This window comes from Myotis nattereri (assembly GCF_964212035.1).
Source record: "Myotis nattereri genome assembly, chromosome: 6".
Classification (NCBI taxonomy): domain Eukaryota; kingdom Metazoa; phylum Chordata; class Mammalia; order Chiroptera; family Vespertilionidae; genus Myotis; species Myotis nattereri.
This window is the reverse complement of record NC_138081.1, coordinates 38,526,595-38,546,065: the sequence shown is the minus strand read 5'-3', so window position 1 is coordinate 38,546,065 and position 19,471 is coordinate 38,526,595. Positions and strand designations below refer to the sequence as shown.

General features: G+C 41.2%; 1 protein-coding gene across 1 annotated transcript; it reads right to left on the bottom strand.

The window, feature by feature from the left end:
• Positions 1-2,623: 2,623 nt before the first annotated feature.
• Positions 2,624-3,235, bottom strand: BCL2L10 (BCL2 like 10; the record flags this gene model as incomplete). The annotated part of the gene is made up of 1 exon (XM_081093552.1): positions 2,624-3,235. One exon carries the CDS (start codon positions 3,233-3,235, stop codon positions 2,624-2,626), a length of 612 nt encoding a protein of 203 aa, XP_080949678.1.
• Positions 3,236-19,471: the final 16,236 nt, after the last annotated feature.

Below are 19,471 nucleotides of genomic sequence, written 5' to 3'. Positions count from 1 at the left end.
GAATACAAGTTCTGATTTTTAATTGGTTCACTTTTCTGAATTCCTCACTAGGTCTAATTAATATTAAAATAATACGCTTGTATCCACTTGACAAAGAGTGTCAAGGTAAGTTTCAGAGAAGTATGCTGGATTTTCAGGAAAGGTTATCTGGAATAGAACTTTACTGCCTATAGTACTCAAAGTGAGAGGGAAAAAAAATCGCATAACTACAAATTGAACATATAAACACCAAGTATTGCTTTGCTTGTTCACCTTCAAAAACTCACCTATTAATACAATCTGCAAGTTTATATCTTTGCTGCAAATTAGCTGTCGGTGAAGTGTTGAAACACTGTTGGACATACATTTGCACTGAGTCTGTGTGTCGTAAACAGATCAGTGGTTCCTATCAAATGGGCCAGACTTCAAAAGACATTGTGGCTTTCCTCTTTGTTTCCCTGTGGCACTGCTAAGATAAATGGTCTCCATGATTATTCATGGTTTGAAGAATACTCTTGTTCAATGAGGTCTGCAGATAAAATGATGAAGTCAGTCCTTTACCAGACTTTCATGTGCCATCCATGTCTCTTCATCAAAAGTTTATTTCATACTGTTATATGCAAATTTATAACCTCCATTAAGCAGCTTCTTTTTCAAAACCTTGGATGAGAAATTGCAAAGCATGCACAGTGGATATCTGCTTTTAACTACAGAAAAGTAACAAAGAAAGTTATTGTTAATTCTATTACCTTGAAATTGTAAACATTTCAATGAACACTGTAAGAGAAATATAATCAAAGTTCATTATACTGCTGGAAATGAAAAAGCACCATAGAAGTCTGTATTTACAATTGAACAAATAAAGTCTAGACATTAAGTGAGCATGAGCAATTTAATACCTACCTAGACACATAGCAGCAAAATGCAGAGTACACCCTACTTCCTAATTTCCTTATACAGAAAGCTACCACAAATAATAGCTTTTCTTAAAAATGTAATTTTATCATGAAAAAATTTTTTATCCAAGAACCACTGTATGTATCTTTTGAGCTGTCGCTTATTTATGCTAACTGCAACTAAAAATTATAGCTTTGCTTTAAAATTTTGATGTCCTTTCATAGACTATACATAGACAATGGATGTCATCGACAAATAATCATCATTCAGAATGCAATGCAAGCTAATTGACCATAATTTTTTAATGAATTAAGCTAGGTAGTATGCTCTTTATTATTTGAGGTCCAGGAACTCTGAATAGATTTTCTATGATAAAAGATAATTTGGCTTCAACATTATTTTTTTTCTTAATTAATTAACTGATTTATTAATCCAGATTTTGAAAGTCCTTTGTGTTACTGTGGGTTGTTTTTTTTTATGCTATTGGAGCTAAGATTAAAAGCTTGATTCCCAAAGTGTTAATAAGTTTCACCCTGAATAAAGGTTTGTATCAGATAGACATATATAGTACCTAAACAAAAGTGACTACTTAGAAAATAAATAGTTTGCTTTTGGATTCTTATTTTTCTAACCTTTATCTCCCTTCACACAACAGCAACAAAAATGAACCAAAAATATTTATACTTCACTTCTCATAACTAGTACAAAAAATAAACTGGTGATAAATAATCAACTACTTTTAATAGATCCATCCTTGGGACGACAAAACAATGAGGAGATCGTCTGATTAATAGGCAGGCAGCCCTATTACAGGACATAGCCCAGGAATAAAATTTTCCTTATTTAATTAACATAGCCTTCCTGCTCAACCTTGGAAACCATCGATGAACAGGAGCCTGAGCAGAGACCCCCTCTTCACAGCTTAGTCATGATGCAAGAAAGCAGCCACACACTGTGCGAGAGTCTTGTCTTAAGACAGGAGAGAGAGAGAAGAGAAGAGATTGGTTAATACTACTTATTTCTTTGTCCTCTTCACCAAATAATTTGGTTTATAGCCCATCTTTTTTTAAAAAAAAAAAAAAAAACCATAGGGTCCAGATAGCCTATTTTGACAGCTAACTGTAGGTGATTTGGGAGGAGAAAAACGTAAAATAAACCACTTCTTCCTTCTTTACTCTGGTTCACTTACAGGCCTTCTAAAACAACTGTCAGGAAAAATGAAGTTTTTTAAAAGATGCGTAAATTTATTAAAACTTTGAAGACATTTAACAATTTATTGAAGTCAGAAATATAAATTCTTAACTCTAAAACACAAAAATTCAATTTCAAAGGCTTTAGAAAAGAATTCCTTATAGAGGGTTAGTACTACATTCTTTGTTAGGGTGGTACTTGGAACACTTCCCATATAATTCCACCATTTCACCCCTGAACCATTGCCTTGATAAACTGACCAGCAGTAGCACACGAAATTGTGGAGAGATGGGAGTCTCATATTCATATTTATCTAAATGTAGCAAGTAGCACCGGGTTTCCCATTTAATGAAATGCCGTTTCTTTGATAATTCCTTGGAGGAATAAGCCTTTGCATTCCCATTTCCCCAATCAGAGAAGAGCCACTCAGGTGCCTTTGTCCTAACACACCTTTAAGTATTTGTCAGGAGTTAAAACACTGGCTGAATTATCACCGGAGGCGTCCTTACAGGGATGCAGGTAAAAATGCCTCAGAAGGTGCTTTACTCTGTTTTGTTCACATCTCAGATCCACTTGGCTGGCCACAGGTAGGCAGGTGGAAACTGGTTAAACACTTTGCAACCAGGATTTTTATCCACAAGCAGATGAAGATGATGAGTATAAGGCATGACGTCAGAAGCGGGGCCAGCAGTCGGACCCAAGGCGGCGGTGCAGGCATGAAGTTGTGACAAAAGCCATCCCAGCCACCTTGCGCCTCCATCCAGGCGCGGTGCTTCCCCGTGAGCCAACCGCACAGGAAGGTGACCAGGCGCCGGCAGTCCTGGTCAGCGGTGGCGCCCCATTCCCTGCGTGCCTGCGAGTGGCCTGGCGGCGGTCTCTCCAGCAGGGCCCCCGCGAAGGACACCAGCGCCACCACGCTCAACCAGCTGGGGTCTGTGCGGTCTGGAACCAGTGACTCTATCTGGTCCACCATCTGCTCGAGGCGGTTTCTCTGCCTCCGGGACCGGGAGTGCAGGGTAACCAGCCACGAATGAGCAGCCAGGGAGCGCATCACGGTGGCCTCGGGCGTGGACGGCGGCTGCGGGGCGGTGCCGCGCCTTCGGGCGCGGTGTTCCAGGAACTCGGTCAGCAGCCGTTGGGTGCGCAATCTCAACTCGTCGTCCTCCATGGCCTGGCATCTCAGGGGAAATGAATTTTTAAAATGAAAATAAATCAAGTCAAATCTACCCTTATTACTAGGAAACAACTCAAAGCAGCAAGTGTCCCACTTACAGATTCATGGTCAAGTGCTTTGCTGTGAGAACTAAATGGCAACCCACACAGAGTTCTCAAACAAGTCCATCATGAATAACATTAGTAATACTGGTTACCATCTCTGTCATACACTATAGGATATTCTCGAGCGTATCATCTTATCCAATCTTCCCAATAACCTTCAGAGAAATAACTAATATTTTCTGTATTTTATGGATAAAAAAAAAAGTCTTACCAGGTTAAGTAACTCATAAATTCCACCATGTCACGTCCCATCTTTAAACTTTAGGATAAAGTTGAGTCCCTTTAGCACGGCATAAAAGGTCATGATCTGTCTCCTGGTAACTCCTGCGGTGGTCCCACACATACCTTTTTACAACATCACATTCCTTTCCTGGTATCCACCAACCCTATTCCCTTCCATAAGTTGTTCCTTCTTCATTAAACACCTTCCCTCTAGTCTAACTCCTGTCCACCTGGCTGACTTCTACTCATTTATCAAGACTCCATTCAAGCATCACCTCTCCTAAAAGAAACCATCCTTGTCTGTTCCTCATTCACCTTCTCCAGAAACAGGTTGCCTCCTCTATACTCACTCTTTCACAAATTTCATCACATGGCACCAAGCTTGGTCTGCCTCCTGCCCCTCCATTTGGATGCTGAGAGAGCAACAATAACTATTTCTCATTCAGCTCTATTTTAGCAGCATATTGCACAATATCTGACACACAATGGGTACTCTATCTATGGTGGTAGAATGAAAGAAAAAATCAGATGATGAATAATGAAACACAAGTAATAATCAACACACAGAACCGGAAACCCACGATTTCTGAATCCAAGTTCTTTATGTAGCAGACATCTGAAAGAAACCCTACTATTTTCTACAGTTCCTACGAAATACTGGAGACAGAAAGTTGAAGAAGGCATGATGCATGACCTAAAATACAAATATACGCATGCTGTCATGCCTCAAGATAGCCAATTATTATAAAACCATTAGATACCTTATTTGCAATATAGTCTTCCTGGCTCTATGCAATTGCTCAGAGTTCCCTGCACACAGGAAACAGCCTTTGTCTTTCTGTCTTAGGTATCTGGCTGTACCCCTGGTGGTAATATCCTGAACTTTTCACCACCTTAGCAAAACCATTACACAGGCAAAGATGCACAAAGAAAACTTGCAGTTGTTACAGAATGCACAATTAGCCATCATTTTCAAGCTCCTTTGACTCTGCAGAACTTGATTCTGCAGGCAGGGTTCAGGGGTGATCCTGAGACTAAATGTTTTAAAGTTCTGTTTAGATGATTATCATATAATAAAACATTCCATGAAGCCAGACAAATTGATTGTGGCTTCTAGCAATGCTCTTCATGTCATCAACCCAATCCAGAAAGTCTTTAGATTTTTTGCATAATAAAAAATAAATATATTTTATTTGTAGTCATTAGTGAATTAAATCTATATATATAAAAGCCTAAGCGACCGAACGACCAGTCGACGGGTTGCTATGATGTGCACTGACCACCAAGGAGCAGACGCTCAATGCAGGAGCTACCCCCTGGTGGTCAGTGTGCTCCCACTGCCAGCCTCCTGCGGCCAGCCAACCTCCCGCAGTCCCTCCTCCCAGCCAGCCAACCTCCCCCTGCCCATCGGCCCCAATCACCAGCCAGGCCAAGGGACCTCATGTGGGCACGAATTCATGCACCGGGCCTCTAGTGTTAGAACTAAAAGCTATTTAAGAAAGCAAAACAAAACACACAATTTCTCTACCTGTTGAGAGTCAGTTTTAAAATAACAAGTAATTCAGAAAGAAGCGCCACTCTGAGATCTGAATCATGATTGAGTTAGATGGGATCCTTCATGTCTGGAGTGGAATATTTGCATATTCATAGGGGAGATGCCAGCAGGCCCATCAGCTGAAAAATGCCCCCTCATAGGCCAGGCAGGCCATTGCCTTACCCCAAGGTCAGAAATGTCCACCACATAGTGTGCCTATCAAATGCAGGAGCAGGCCCTTGGAAAGATGGTTGTCAAATGCACTGGGTTAATTGAAGAGAGCTCTCTAATGTTCTCTTTTACAAGGACATAACAAGTTTGGGGAAATACGAGAAAGAAAGGGGTCAGTAAGAAAGATAATGAAAATGGAAGAGAAAGCTATCTCAATTTTATTTAAGGCCTTCCCTGCCACAGAAAAATGCCATCTTTCCCAGTCTTTTATTTTAACTGCCTCCTAGAAATAGAAAATAAATCTTTCATTTGAGCTTATTATTATATGAATTCTTTTCCAGTTATAATAAACTTTTTCTTCTACCCAGTCTGTACTATATCACAAGAATATTGCATTTTTCCATATGCTGCCTTGAAACTGTTTCAAGCTCATTTTAAGGATTTATATTAGTCCAGGAAACATGTCTAATTTTAATTAACAACAATTAAGTGCCTACTATATAGAAGGCACTGTGTGCTAGGAGCTGTGGAAAATATAAAGATCAACAAATACAAGGAAGAAATTGAAGAGAAGGAAGAGGATGAAGAAAACATGCAATGTAGGCATGAGATGTATATTAAGATAATGCTAATTTCAGTGACTTAATCCAACAGAAATTTATTTCTTACTTATATCAGCCTAATGCATATTTTACCGGTCTGCCAAAACTTTCCTCCATACAGTGATTCAGGGACTTAGTCACCTTCTATCTATGGCTCCACCGTCCCCTAGGGTCCAGACAGAGAGAAAAAGTGGAGAAAGCAAACAATCTTTAGATTGTTAAGCAACAATTCATTAGACCAAAAGCAACAGAGATCTATAATTGGTAAGAACCAGGCATACAGTTGATTCTGCCTTAGATGAAAGAGGGACTGAGAATGCAGCCAGGCCTGGGCAGCTGCTTCCTGCTGTCACCAGAAGCAGGGCTCTCTGGTTAGACAGCTTGCCGGAAGCCACCGCATACCAGCATTATCATGAATGTGCACCACGGAACGCGGGAGGCCCACGGACCTTGAGCGTTAGAAGGGCTTATGCTAGGCTAGGCACCGATTGTTCGTGTTGAGATTGTAGTAGTGGCTCAAAGCAATTTCCTGGCCTGAGAGCCTCCAAGTAAATGTTTACTGGACCTTACTGATCTTTACTGAGCTTTGAGACTGTCTACTGTGTAACTGCTGTGCTTTACTGAGGGCAAGATGTGTATCTAAAACTGAATAAAAGTGGACAAAGCCAGGACTCGGTGTGCCTCTTCAAGAAAGAGACTCCACCTGGCCCCCACCCCTTAATAATTCATATTTTGTCTAGCATTTTCATTTGTGCGTCGGCCCCTCCTGCAAATCCTGAACCCCGCTGTGCAGGTCATGGCAACAGCTAGCTAGCTATCTCTGCCTCAGAAGAGATGTAGCATCAAGGACTTAAATTTCAACACTGATGTTAAATTTTTTTTAAATTCTAGTTGGATAAAGTGGTTAAAAATATGGTTCCTAATTTGAAGGCATGATTGTAGGTTAGACACAGAGCCATGCCTTCAGTAGGCACTTGGACCATTTTTCTTAAGTTATCTAATTATTTTGAAGGAAACAAATATTTCATACAATACCCAAAACGAGAGTTGCTGGAAAAGATACACTTGTCTCATGTGTATAGCTTTCACTAAACAGGGTCTGATTAGAATCATCTATAATAAGATATTAGTATAATCATATCCAGGTACTAGAGTTAGAATTTATTCTTTTATTTTTATGCTTGTACACTTTTAAATGTATCTACAATGAACATAATATATACATCCTCAATGATCAATAAGTTACAATTATTTATAAAGGTAAACACAATCACTGTTTCCATATTCTGGGATTTAAAGAACTGGTTTTAATTTTTTTTCTTTTCTTATAACCATACAAGTTTATTCACTTCTGTTTTGTCTATTAGATTACAGAAGTAAATTGCTTTTACATTAATCTGGTTTTTTTTTTACCATTTTTTCAGATTGGTTGCTAATTCTCTCTTGGATCCATTGTATGGCTCTCTCCCATAGACTACTACCCCACTACTGCCACCAACTGCACAGAATGATAATAAAAATATTGGGCTTTATAATGTACCAGTCACTGAGCTATTCTCTTTATTTGTGATATCTCATTTAAAACCCCCTATTTGATGAGATAAGTGCTATTATCACCCCATTTTACCTAGGGAAGCTTGGAAAAGTATACTACTCTACTCAGCCAACTTCTAATAGCTGAACAGTAGCTTAAGTGAATATGAACCCAGGTAGAGACCATGCATTCAAACACCATAGTACCTTCCCTCCACACACAAAAAAAATATGTTACCTAACAATAATTTATACATGCAAAATAATTTATAATATTCAGGAAACCTATACAAACATTATCGCATTGGATGTTTAGAGCAGCATGAGGATTATCTCCCTCATTTTCCAGTTGAGGTAGCGAAGAGTCAAATATTCAAAGTTTCAAAGGTAGTAGAAGGTGCATCAGTATATATCCATCCAGAGAAACAGCAACCACAGTCATTATCTCAGTCGAAAGTGATTTAATACAAAGAATTGGTTACCAAAGCATTCGAAGGGCTGGAGTAGAAAAGGGGAGATGATTAGCAATGGCAGTGAGCCACCACCATCACTAGAGCTGGAGGGACAGAAAAGAAAGTGTTGCTATCCAGAGCCAATGGACACTGCATGACGGAGCAAAAGTACAGGAATCCACTTGCCTCCCACCAGATATCAGAAGCCAGCAGTTCTGCCGGAGCTGCTGGGCTGTTTGCTTTCACTGCTAAATGACATAGTTGTTTGCATTGCTCCTACAACTGCTAAATTCGGATGCAGGAGAGAAAAAAATTCAGCTTCCGTCTTTTTCCCACCTGAAAACCTTATGCATGTTATTCCATTGGCTAAGTCAGGGGTCTCTAGGAAATATGGTTTTTAGAATTCCAACCATGTGCATACAGAGGAGAATATAAAAGGGCAAGCAGGAAGCTGAGAGCCAAGAGACAGATAACTGACCCAGTGGCAGAAACAGAACTGAACTCAGGGCTTCTGGCTTAGAATGAGTTCTTTTCATTCAATGTATACTTATGCAACTACTCTAAAACAGACAGGAAGACAGGTGCTAGAGATTACCATTATGATCTGGGCACAATGAACTAGGTATGAACTAGATACATGAACTAGATGTGAACCGGTCATGGACTTGTGGGGATTAAAGTGTGCAAATGAATACTGGAACTCTTCCCATGACATTGCATCCTCTGAACAGAGCTGAGGCATCTTGTATGGTTGAGTTTGCTGGACTTTCTTGTGTCAACTTGATTAAGCTGGGAATCATGTTTCATAGTGTCTCCTACTCTATATTTCTGAGTTAGAATTGGCCTGAAGAGGAATGTGCACAAGACTGGAAAGCAGAAGTAAAGGAGAGCTGTGATCCTCAGAAGTCTTGGGGGTAAGATAGTGTTATGAACAAAGAAGTGCCTGGCGAGCCTCATCTCTCCTCTACGCTACATGCAGCTTGTCCTCCCAATGTTGGTTCTACTAGGCGCCTAGCTCAGTGGATGGCAAACTCATTAGTCAACAGAGCCAAATATCAACAGTACAACGATTGAAATTTCTTTTGAGAGCCAAATTTTTTAAACTTAAACTATATAGGTAGGCCCTGACCTATTTGGCTCAGTGGATAGAGCGTCGGCCTGCGGACTGGGGGGTCCCGGGTTGGATTCCGGTCAAGGGCATGTACCTTGGTTGCAGGCACGTCCCTGGTGGGGGGTGTGCAGGAGGCAGCTGATCGATGTTCCTCTCTCATCAATGTTTCTAACTCTCTATCCCTCTCCCTTCCTCTCTGTGAAAAAATCAATAAAATAAAAAAACTATATAGGTAAGTACATTGTTATTAACTTAATTAGGGTACTCTTAAGGCTTAGGAAGAGCCACACTCAAGGGGCCAAAGAGCCGCATGTGGCTCGCGAGCCGCAGTTTGCCGACCATGGACTAGCGTTTAGCTGCAGGGAAGCGGTAATCACACAGCGGCAGGTGCTTCCCCGGAGTCACTCCCTGAGCTGCCCCTTCACTGTCTCACTCCAGCAGCTGGATGTGCTTGCTTAGCACACTTTCCTGCAACCAGTCCGCTCATGCTGGTCCACCGGGTGGTTAGCGACTCCTTTTCTAATCCTCCGTGCAGACCTTCACTTCCCAGCCCCCCAGCAACTGTGCATGGTCGGGTTCCTGTCAAATAAATCTCGTCTCATAAACTCAAAGTGGGCCTGCTATCCTGACTGATGGCAGTAGCATCGAGGCCCTTTGGTATTTCCAAAATCAAGCTGTGTTTAGAATCCTGGAAAGAGCTGTTACGTGCATGGTTCATAATGGTTTCTTACCTAAAACACAGCTGCCCCTCAGCCTATTTCCCACCCAAACATCACTTGTGCTCTGATCTGGCCACAGAATTCAGAGTCTTGCTACACCTCTGACATTAAATTAATAAATAATTTAGCAAAATGCCTCTGGCAAGTCTCCTAAAACCTCCAAGCAGATGATCAAAAGGATAACCAAAAGATGATTTGACATGCCTCTACCTCTTGCTATAAAGCAAGAGTCTTTCCCTCGCTGCTTATGTCAGTTGAATACTTCTCCCTTCCCTGGCATCATGCTTATTTCCCTGTGCTAAATGCTACCATTCCAAGTCCTCTCTACTTCCTGGCAGGCAATAAGTTGTCCTGTATCAGAAATAGAGTGTATTGACTGCTTTTTCTTGTGGTGTCATGATTATTACCACAGAGGATAACATAGATTCGACAAAAGCCAGCTCATCAATAAAAATCAAGGGTTGCCTTCCTGAGCTGCAAATAAGGACTGGGGAAGATGCTCGTGCGTTTTCTCTGTGATCCACTAAACCATTAAGTTAATTTTCCTCGTCTATGGTTTCAGTAACTGTGATAGAAAATATCATCACCCAAACTATTAGAAGTACTGGCCAATGGGTATGAAGCTAATGGTAAGATTTTTGACCACAGTAGAGGAAAAGTTCTGAAATCCCACCAGCATATGCTCATGTAACACATTTAATTAATTGTAGAGAACACAACACATAAAACACAAACCCAGGAGAGACTAGGCGTTCACGGGGACTTGGAGAGCCAGAAGCAGAAGTCAGAGTCCCGGACAGTGAGCTACACAGAAAAACTAAAGATGTGGTTCTCTCACAGAAACCTCTAAACAACCCTGAGCAAGCAAGGCAACATTTGGGGGTTTATCGTGACAGAATGAGGTGAAGAGGAGGGGAAGAGAGGCAAAGAGATTCCACCCACACTGACAGACCACTTTTGTTCAGAGTGGCCTTGGTGCAGGGTAGTTTAGAGAGAGGCGAAGTCAAGAACAGGGAGCCAGAGCAGAGATGCCTTCATGAGACACCAAAGAGCAAGAAGAAAAAGAGGCCAGAGAAGGAAAAATGACAGAAGACACAAGGCCTGAGAGCACACGCCTAGAAGCAACCATTTGACATGCTCTGCAGACGGTGAGATCTAACTGGAGAGATTTTTTGCAGGAGGTGAAAGCTGGAGGTGTCATGAAAAAAACAGAGAGAGATGGGTACACATTGACTTAAATTCTTCCAAAATATTTTAAGGCAGTTAACAATAAAAGTAAGAACTGAACACTCTTAAGTGCTAATACACACGGAATCGGAATGTCGTCATGTTCAGTTCTCTAGCCCCACCTCACCCACCCCCCTAACACCCCCCCAAGCCCAGCACTGTTCCTGGAACACAGTGGAAATTTTAAATAGCATTTGTTGAATTAATGAGTAAAAAAAATAACATAAAAGCAAAAGAAAATGTTACCAAATTTACCATTTGAATTAGTAATATAAAAGCAAAATATAGTAAATTAAAACATGGAGAAAAGCATAACCAAAGAAAGACAAATGCCATATGGTTTCACTTATATGTGGAATCTAAAGAATACAAAACAAACGAACAAAACAAAGCAAAAACAGAGAAACAGAGACCAAAGAATGGTTACAGAAGGGAGGGGGTGGAGGATGGGTGGAAAGGTGAAGGGGAACACAGTCAGTAATATTGTGGTAAGTTTTGCACTGTGACAGATGATTACTAGACTCAGTGGGGTGATTACATTGTAAGGTTTTAAGTGTCAAATCACTAAATTGTACACCTGAAAGTAATACAATATTGTGTACCAACTATACTTAAATTTAAATAAGAGAGGGAAACAATATAACAATGATAATTTGACTAAGGAAAGCTGCAAGAATTGGCTAACGATGGAACTTCCTAGAAGCCAAAGTAAAGATTTTATAAAAATAAGTTTAATAGAGTTATCGTTTCATAGAATAATGAATAGCTGTTTGTCAGTTCCCAAGAAGGCTTTGTCACAAGGATATTTATATGAGACTGAGCAGTATCAAGGACACATTCTCAAAAGTCATTTAACAAAGCCTATTACAAAGAACTTCTACCTATGGTTATTTTTAATAACCTTTGGCAAAGCTAAGGATGGAAAGTAAAAATTTTATTTCTTAAAGGAAATTCAAATGAAGGGCAGGGCATTGTGATAAAATCTAGAGATGTAGCGTTTTGATGATATGTCTTAATACATGGATATATCTCAGAGAATGACAGCTTAACTTATCTTTTACTATTGCTCTCTGAGATCCATTTCCCACCAGGTTTTTGAGGAGTGTTGATATTAGATAATGAGAACTATAGGAAGGAATGATCGTGAAGAGTAGCTATTCTGTGTTGATTCAGAGACTGTCCATTGGTATTAGAAAGCTGGTGTATGTATTACAAAGATGCTTCTTTAGTGGGGCCAGCGCTGGGTCTGACATGTGGTCTGGAGTAGTTGTAGATCTAAAAGGCCATGGCAGTGACCACAGAGCGATTCAAGCTTTTTCTCAGAGATACGCTCCCACGCAGGTCAAATGTCTCAGTGTATATAACTGCACATCCTCCATAAAATATGGATAAAATGGAAGAAGCCTAGAAGATTTTGAAAACTGAAGTTATCACCTCTACAATCATGGAATTGTGAAGCTGCCAGACAATGCAATTTTGGACAGTGTTGAATTCCAGTGTCTAACAAGACATTAATCAAAAATGGACCTACTGTTAACCAAATGAAATCACTTGTTGCATAATATTGTAAAATATAATCTATCTCTTTGCCAAGTTATCTAAAATACTGATTTGGGTTTTGAAATAATGAATTATTTAGATGTTCTTCCTGACGAGGCTAAGCTTGTTCCCACAGTGTAAAAGACAGCCAATGCCATCAGCACCTGGAATCCTATTTGCAGGAAGTCATAGGTCCATCTCACCTAGAATCGCTCAGGAATAAGCTTAAATATGTGGGGCAAGACACAGCCCTGTTTAACTACATTTAAAGTCAGTTTCCTGTTATACACCTAAAGCTAATAGTATAATATTGTATGTCAACTGCAACTGACATTTTTTTAGTTTAAGAAAAAAAATAATTAAGTGCTCAAAAAAATAATAATTTTCCCTAGTAGAAGATTATTCCTGCTTGATTTGACTAAAACTATTTTTGCAATCAAGATACTCTGAATAAATCTGAAAAATCTTTGATATATAGAGAGATCATATGATTTAATCTATAAACAATTTTTGTCTCTGGAATCAAAGATCAACAGTAACTCAATAAGGATTACAAAAAGTAGAATTATTTTATTCAGGAGAAGAACAACATTAAGACTCTGACCAATTATAGAACAGTGAAGCCTAAATCCTGCTTGTTTCTCTGGCAAGAAGATAAATGATAAAACCGATGCCATCCTCAGAAAAAGTCGTCGTGAAGATCTGAGAAGCTGTTCAGAATCCTGATGTGCATATAATGGTGGGGGTGGGTGATTCACATCTTTGCAGACAAAAGAGACTGTACTTTGTATTCCCACCACAGATACTATATTAGAGAAGTGAATTAGAATAACTAATATTGGAAGAATTCAAACTTATAGTCAAAAACCAGTTTCAAGAGCTCTTATATAAAATGTTCTTCCCTGGACATCTATTTGGCCTTTTTGTTACCCACTGGGATTGAAAACCAGAATCAACCGTGATGCTTTTCAAGCTACAATTACTTGCCTGGGTCCCATCTCTAGGAAATGCCTGGATCCCAAGTCATGTCTTAGGAGAGCAAAACCTACCAATTTATGTCAGCCGTTTTAGAGCAAGAAATAGCATCTATCATGTCTGAGCGTATATACATTTGGAAGATGCCTATTAAGCAGCTAGTATTATTTACCCAGACACATGACTAGAGGAATATACAGTTAGAAGGAAAATCAGAATCCAATTTTAGAAACTCTGACTTGCAAGCTTCCCATCCCTCCTCAGGAGTCTGACACCATAGCTTTTACCCATATCCCTGCCATCTAGGGTGCATGAACTGCTGGAGAGGGTTGTTATACATCCTTCCCTAGATGACAGGGCCACACTACACTTCACCTTATTTAGTTCATTTTCTATCTTTCACTTTGGCTAATCCTCAACAAACTAATCAGAGTGCCTGAGCCACATTAGCATCTTGGCTCATCCTAACCTCAACACACACCTGATCCAGCTTGAACAGTGCATAACAACCTTCTAGTCACCAGGCATACACTGTTCCCTGACCAGCAACTTCATTAGCAATTTCTATAGTTTCTTATAGAAATTCCTATAATTTCTATTAGCAACCACTTTATAAAATTCCAATAACCTGATTTGATTATTACATACACACACACACACACACCCCTTTCTGATGTGAAATTGTGCATAATTTGTGGACAGGTGAAAAATGAAGTATTGCACACAAAAACAAAACAGCCACAATAAAGTCTAGTTCATTCTTTATACTATAAGATGATGGATGACATACCAAAAGGATTCCACTCACTCTGAGTTTCCTAAAACTCCCTGTCACAGCATCCTAATTCTGTATGCTGCAGATCCGAAGGGGGAGATACTAGGGGAATATAGAGAAGATGCAATCATTTTCAATCAGTGACCTAGAGAGTCAATACAACAAATAATTAATCATTAATAATATGGATCCTCTTCCGTCATTGTCTTCATTGTCTGATGGAAAATACCATGGAGGAGAAACAAAGGACTTAAACAGAGGTCATTTATTCTTTAAAACAGTGGTCGCCAACCAGTGGTCCGTGAGGTCCGAGAGGTTGGCGACTGCTGCTTTAAAATTTAAGTCACTCGTAGGCAGAGCACATTAGCTCCCCTGAACACAGGGGAAGGGGAGATTTCAGGTGAGAGCCAGTGGATTTACTTTCTTGCCGTGCAAAATTTCAAGAAATATTATATTTTGTTTGTTTCTGGAAACATTCATAACCGACAGGCTCAGAGAATATGCACCTGCTTGCCTTTTGTAACTTGAAGTCGAATGTGTCTACAGTTTCTGATTTACTCACTCTGACACGGTATGACAAGCCTGGTGGATACAGCGCACCTGACCAATTTCTTGGGGTGGGAGAATTTATAGACTTTTTCAGTTAACATGCCCAAGAGAAAGGGCTGCTGGGAGAAGTGACCGAGCTCTGCAGGCTGCAAGTAGGCTAGTTGATGAGAATGAAATTGGATGTGCATGAGGCTAAACCCTGGGCTCTGGGAATATAAAATGAAAATTTGTAAAGGAATCACATTCATGTAAAAATAAATGAGCAGTGTGGCAGATTTGAGGGAAGTCAGCTAAATGAGATTCTCCATTGTGGGGGGAATGAGTGCTCTACATATTAGAACCCAAATGAAGAGCGGGAATAAATTCAAGCAGAAGAGAAATTGGGAATTTAAGACTGTGAAAAGGTTATCAGGAGGAATGATTTCCTGCTAGAATGTGGAGTCCCAACATTATATACTTTGCACTGTAGTATTTTGGGCCTAACCACAAAAGCTGTTCAATTTCTCTCCAGGTAAACAAGGGAGGTTTGCAGGAGGACTTCTTTTACTAGTTATGATACACTGGGGATTTTTTTTTTTAATAAAGGAAGTATTTTTCTGGAGTGAGGGAGTAGATGAGGTTCGCTGATCTGGAGGCATTGCAGATTCCAGAACTAGGGTGCAAAGCTCCCTGAGCTGAAACTGCAAATGGAGATTAACTCCATCCCTCCTCACCGGTTAGTTTCTGTTTATCAATTCATGTTTTCCAGAGTGGAAAGGGGCTGTGTAGAGGAAAACAATAGGCAGAGAGGAAAATAGCCATTCAAAATTACAAGGTCCCCTGCCCAGAGCTGACATGCAAGTACTCAGTCCCCCTCAAATTCTCTCCTAACATTTCTGAGCAACCACAGTGGTATCAAATGGATATTTCTGCTCTGCTCACTAAAGGCAGTGCCACAATTGTTGATGCCCAGGACATCCAAGCAGATGCTGCCCACCCCAGGTGCTGACAGTACGGGCCCGCCAACCATGCTGTGTCACAGAACCACCCTCTGCCAGCCCTGCAGAGACTCCAGTGCCATCTGCTGTCACTGTGAAAGCTGCTGGCATCCATGCAGCCGATATCTGATGCATTTAGTTTTCATTCACGTTCAGTTAAAGCTTTCCTTCCCCAAAGTTCAGCCCAAGGAAGCTCCAACAGGGTATAGCCTGAATATAACATCCACTATCATTAAAATCTTTCCTCTTTTAAGATGCTAGTCCTTGTAGCAAAGTTTAGACTTGAGTTCCCTCCAAAGAGGTTTCTTCTTCCCTACAGTGAATAAGGTAGACCTGTCCCTCTAGTCCTGTAGACATGTCCCATCATGTCTGAATCCAAGGCACTGCTGGGTGACTATAATTCACTTATTTACCCACTCAACAGAGATTATTGAGCACCTGCTTATCAGAGACTCTACTGGATGCTAGGGATGCAATGGTGAAAAAGACCAATATAATCCATGCCTTCAGGGAGCTTCCACTGTACTAAGGAAGATAAAACAAAATGAAATAAACTGGGATGGGTGTTATATCATTGCAAAAGCTGACTACTAGTACATAAAAACATGGAAAAAAATTTGAATCTATGCTTTGAAGAGAGAAAATCAATTTGCTCAAGTTTGTCCTTGAAGTCGGTCAATATAATAAAAGGTTCCAATGATTATGACCTTCTCAAAACAAAAAGGTTTTGGGGGAACACTCAAAATTACCAGGATGTTCTCCAGCACCAGTCCTGAGGAACTGAATTATAGATCCCTCCCGAGGTAAAGTTCCACAAGTATTTCCTCCTCTGTCTGTGATACGGGCCACTCAGTATAATTGGCTATAGTCAGCAACCATAGATTTCAGAACACAAATCAACCGCAGAACTTCCAAACTGTCTTGGAAATAAGATAACAGCATTGTTCAAATTCACTCAGAGCCACCTTTGAGGTTAGTCTCCCAACTCCCTGCTAAGTTAATTTGGACAGTGACTCTCCTAAATTTCCTGTGTGGGAAAAGCCCCAAAATAAGTGTGTCTAAATCTGCCCATGAAGCCACTGAAATGTCCACTTTTACTGCCCCTCCCCCTGCCATCTACATGGCCATCCCTACATTTGTGTTGGGATTCTCGGGCAGAGGGACTCTGATGGCCAACCACAGAGGCTCAAGAAGAACTTCCCCCCGCAGGGCCAGCAGAAAGAGGAGCACCTCCATGTCCTGGCCAATGCTGTGCCAGGAATCTTAAAAATAATACGGATTTTTTTAAAAGAAAAAATAAAAGTAAACCTAGTGCTTCTCAAACTCGAACAATTCCAGCTGCTCAAGAGGGTGAAACAGAGCAAACAATAGTCCCCGGACAGGTCAGGGCAGAGCAGCAGGGCATCATCCAGGCCACCCAGGCCCAGGTGCACACAAAATCTGCAGCACGTCAAGCTCAGCTGTCAGGGCACCGGGCCCTGGCTGGTGAAAGACTCAGAACCCAGGAATAAAGGTAGAGTGATGACCACCTACATGGCAATGGTGGCAGCCATAAGAGTGGAAATTGCCGTGGAAACAGCATCAGTTGTGCTAATGACCATGGAGGAAATCCTGGCAGGGGAAGGAAACCACCACCCCCCAAGCAGCAGAGGAGGAGGCCAGCAAAGAACATCCACCACCTCCAGAGAATGGGGTATGTCCTTTCACCATCTTCTTGGGAACAAAAAGTACTGATGGAGAACTGGACTTCCAGAAATCTGTGAGGCTGAGCTGGCTTTGTGACTCTATTGAAACTTGGGGTTAGAGAAACACTTGTTACATCTGTATAGATTTAAATGGGATATCAATCTCCAGTGATAACAAGGAGTTCTTGGATGGATTAATAAAAATAAAAACACCCTGCACACATATAGCTTTCTTTGAGGCAAGTGAGTTCATCCTGTCTATGCTCCTTATACTTCTCAGTCCCCATCCATAAACAAAACTAATGACAGCATGATTTTGTTGTCACAGGACCTCCACCTTATCCTTTCAGGATCATTCAACCTCTTAGAATTGTTAGTGTAGGTAGCTAGTTAGTATTAATAAAGGAAGGGAGCAAAGGGAATCAGACATGAAGTCTAATAAACTAGGGAGCAAAACTGGCTATGCTTAATTAAGTCAGGAGCTACAGCTTCACCCACTCCAGGGGATAGCAAGCATTGCCCCGCCAAAGGGCTTAACACCCCTCCACCCACCCCATGTAGGGAGGAAGGACAAGCTTTCCAATCTCCACAGGATACAACCAGCCATTAGCCATGATTACCAAGGGAGGAATAAAAACAGCAGGAGAAATACCTTTGCTAGACGCATGCGCAGTAGAAGATGGTGACCATAAGGAGAGGAATGTAGCTTGGAAAAAGAATCGGATTGGTTAGGGGGAGGGCCCAGCACAAGCCTGAGAAGGACTGGGAAAGAGACAGGTCAGTTTGAAAGCCTGAGGTAACAATCAAAGTGTAACAAAGGCCTTTCTCAGTAATGCATCTGTTCATGCATTCTCTCTCTGTAGCAGCCACGCAGATCTAGCAGCCATGCCCAAGAGCAGGCTCTAAGCACGAGCCTGGGTACAGCAATGCAGCTCTGGCCAGAGGGCCGCCAGGCACAGAGGCTAAGCTAGCCAGATGGGGACAAAGACTGAACGGGACGAGGCTTTGGCACAGACAACCAATGGCACAAAATTTCTGAACCTTGGACCTTCTTCAGGGCTTGATGGAGACAAGGCTGGCCTTCTTCCACAGCGGTACGGAGCTAACCTGGGGCCGCCTCAATAAGCCATACATACTGCTACACCTCATCCCCCTACGCACGGCCCCGAAATGCTTTTCTTGTGACTCCAGGAAAGAACCCCATTTCCACCAGTAACAGAATGGCAGCTCGTCCAAGTCCCTGGCCTCCATTCCTGAATTCCACCTCTCTTCTCAGTAGTCACCCCACAATGCCTACCCAATTTGTGTGTTCAGTGTTCCTTCCCGTCCCTCCACTGTCCCTGACAACTATGTCCAAATACTGCCACTGCTCTGCCCATTGAACAGCACGTGGAGAACACATCTGGGAATCCCTCTAGTCCAGGGGTGGGCAAACTTTTTGACTCGAGGGCCACAATGGGTTCTTAAACTGGACCGGAGGGCCGGAACAAAAGCATGGATGGAGTGTTTGTGTGAACTAATATAAATTCAAAGTAAACATCATTACATAAAAGGGTACGGTCTTTTTTTTTTTTTTTTTTTTTTTAGTTTTATTCATTTCAAACGGGCCGGATCCGGCCCGCGGGCCGTAGTTTGCCCACGGTTGGTTTAGAGTAATCAGAGTAATGTCAAGAAGACTTAGGGCTTGATATCCTCTTTATTTACATGCGTGAATATGGAGTTTATATGGAGTATATGTTTATAAAGAGAATAAAGAAGTATTTCTAAGCCAGAGGCAGAGTTGGCAAGGCCTGTGCTAAGGACAGGTGTAGTGCAGGGTGTATATGGGACAGCAATGAGAATGTGGTCAGATACAGATTGAACGAAAGGGACAGATTCAGAGAATACTTGAAAGCAGTACTTCAACGTGTGGGTAAGAGAGAACCTAGAAAGATTCTTGAGCATAAAGTAACAAGGGTAGTTTTCTCTGAAGTCTTGTTTGGCAATTTTTGCCTTTTGGTCTGTGTGGGAAAATATGAAGAAAAACAGCCAACTGGTAAATGCTGTAATGTACAA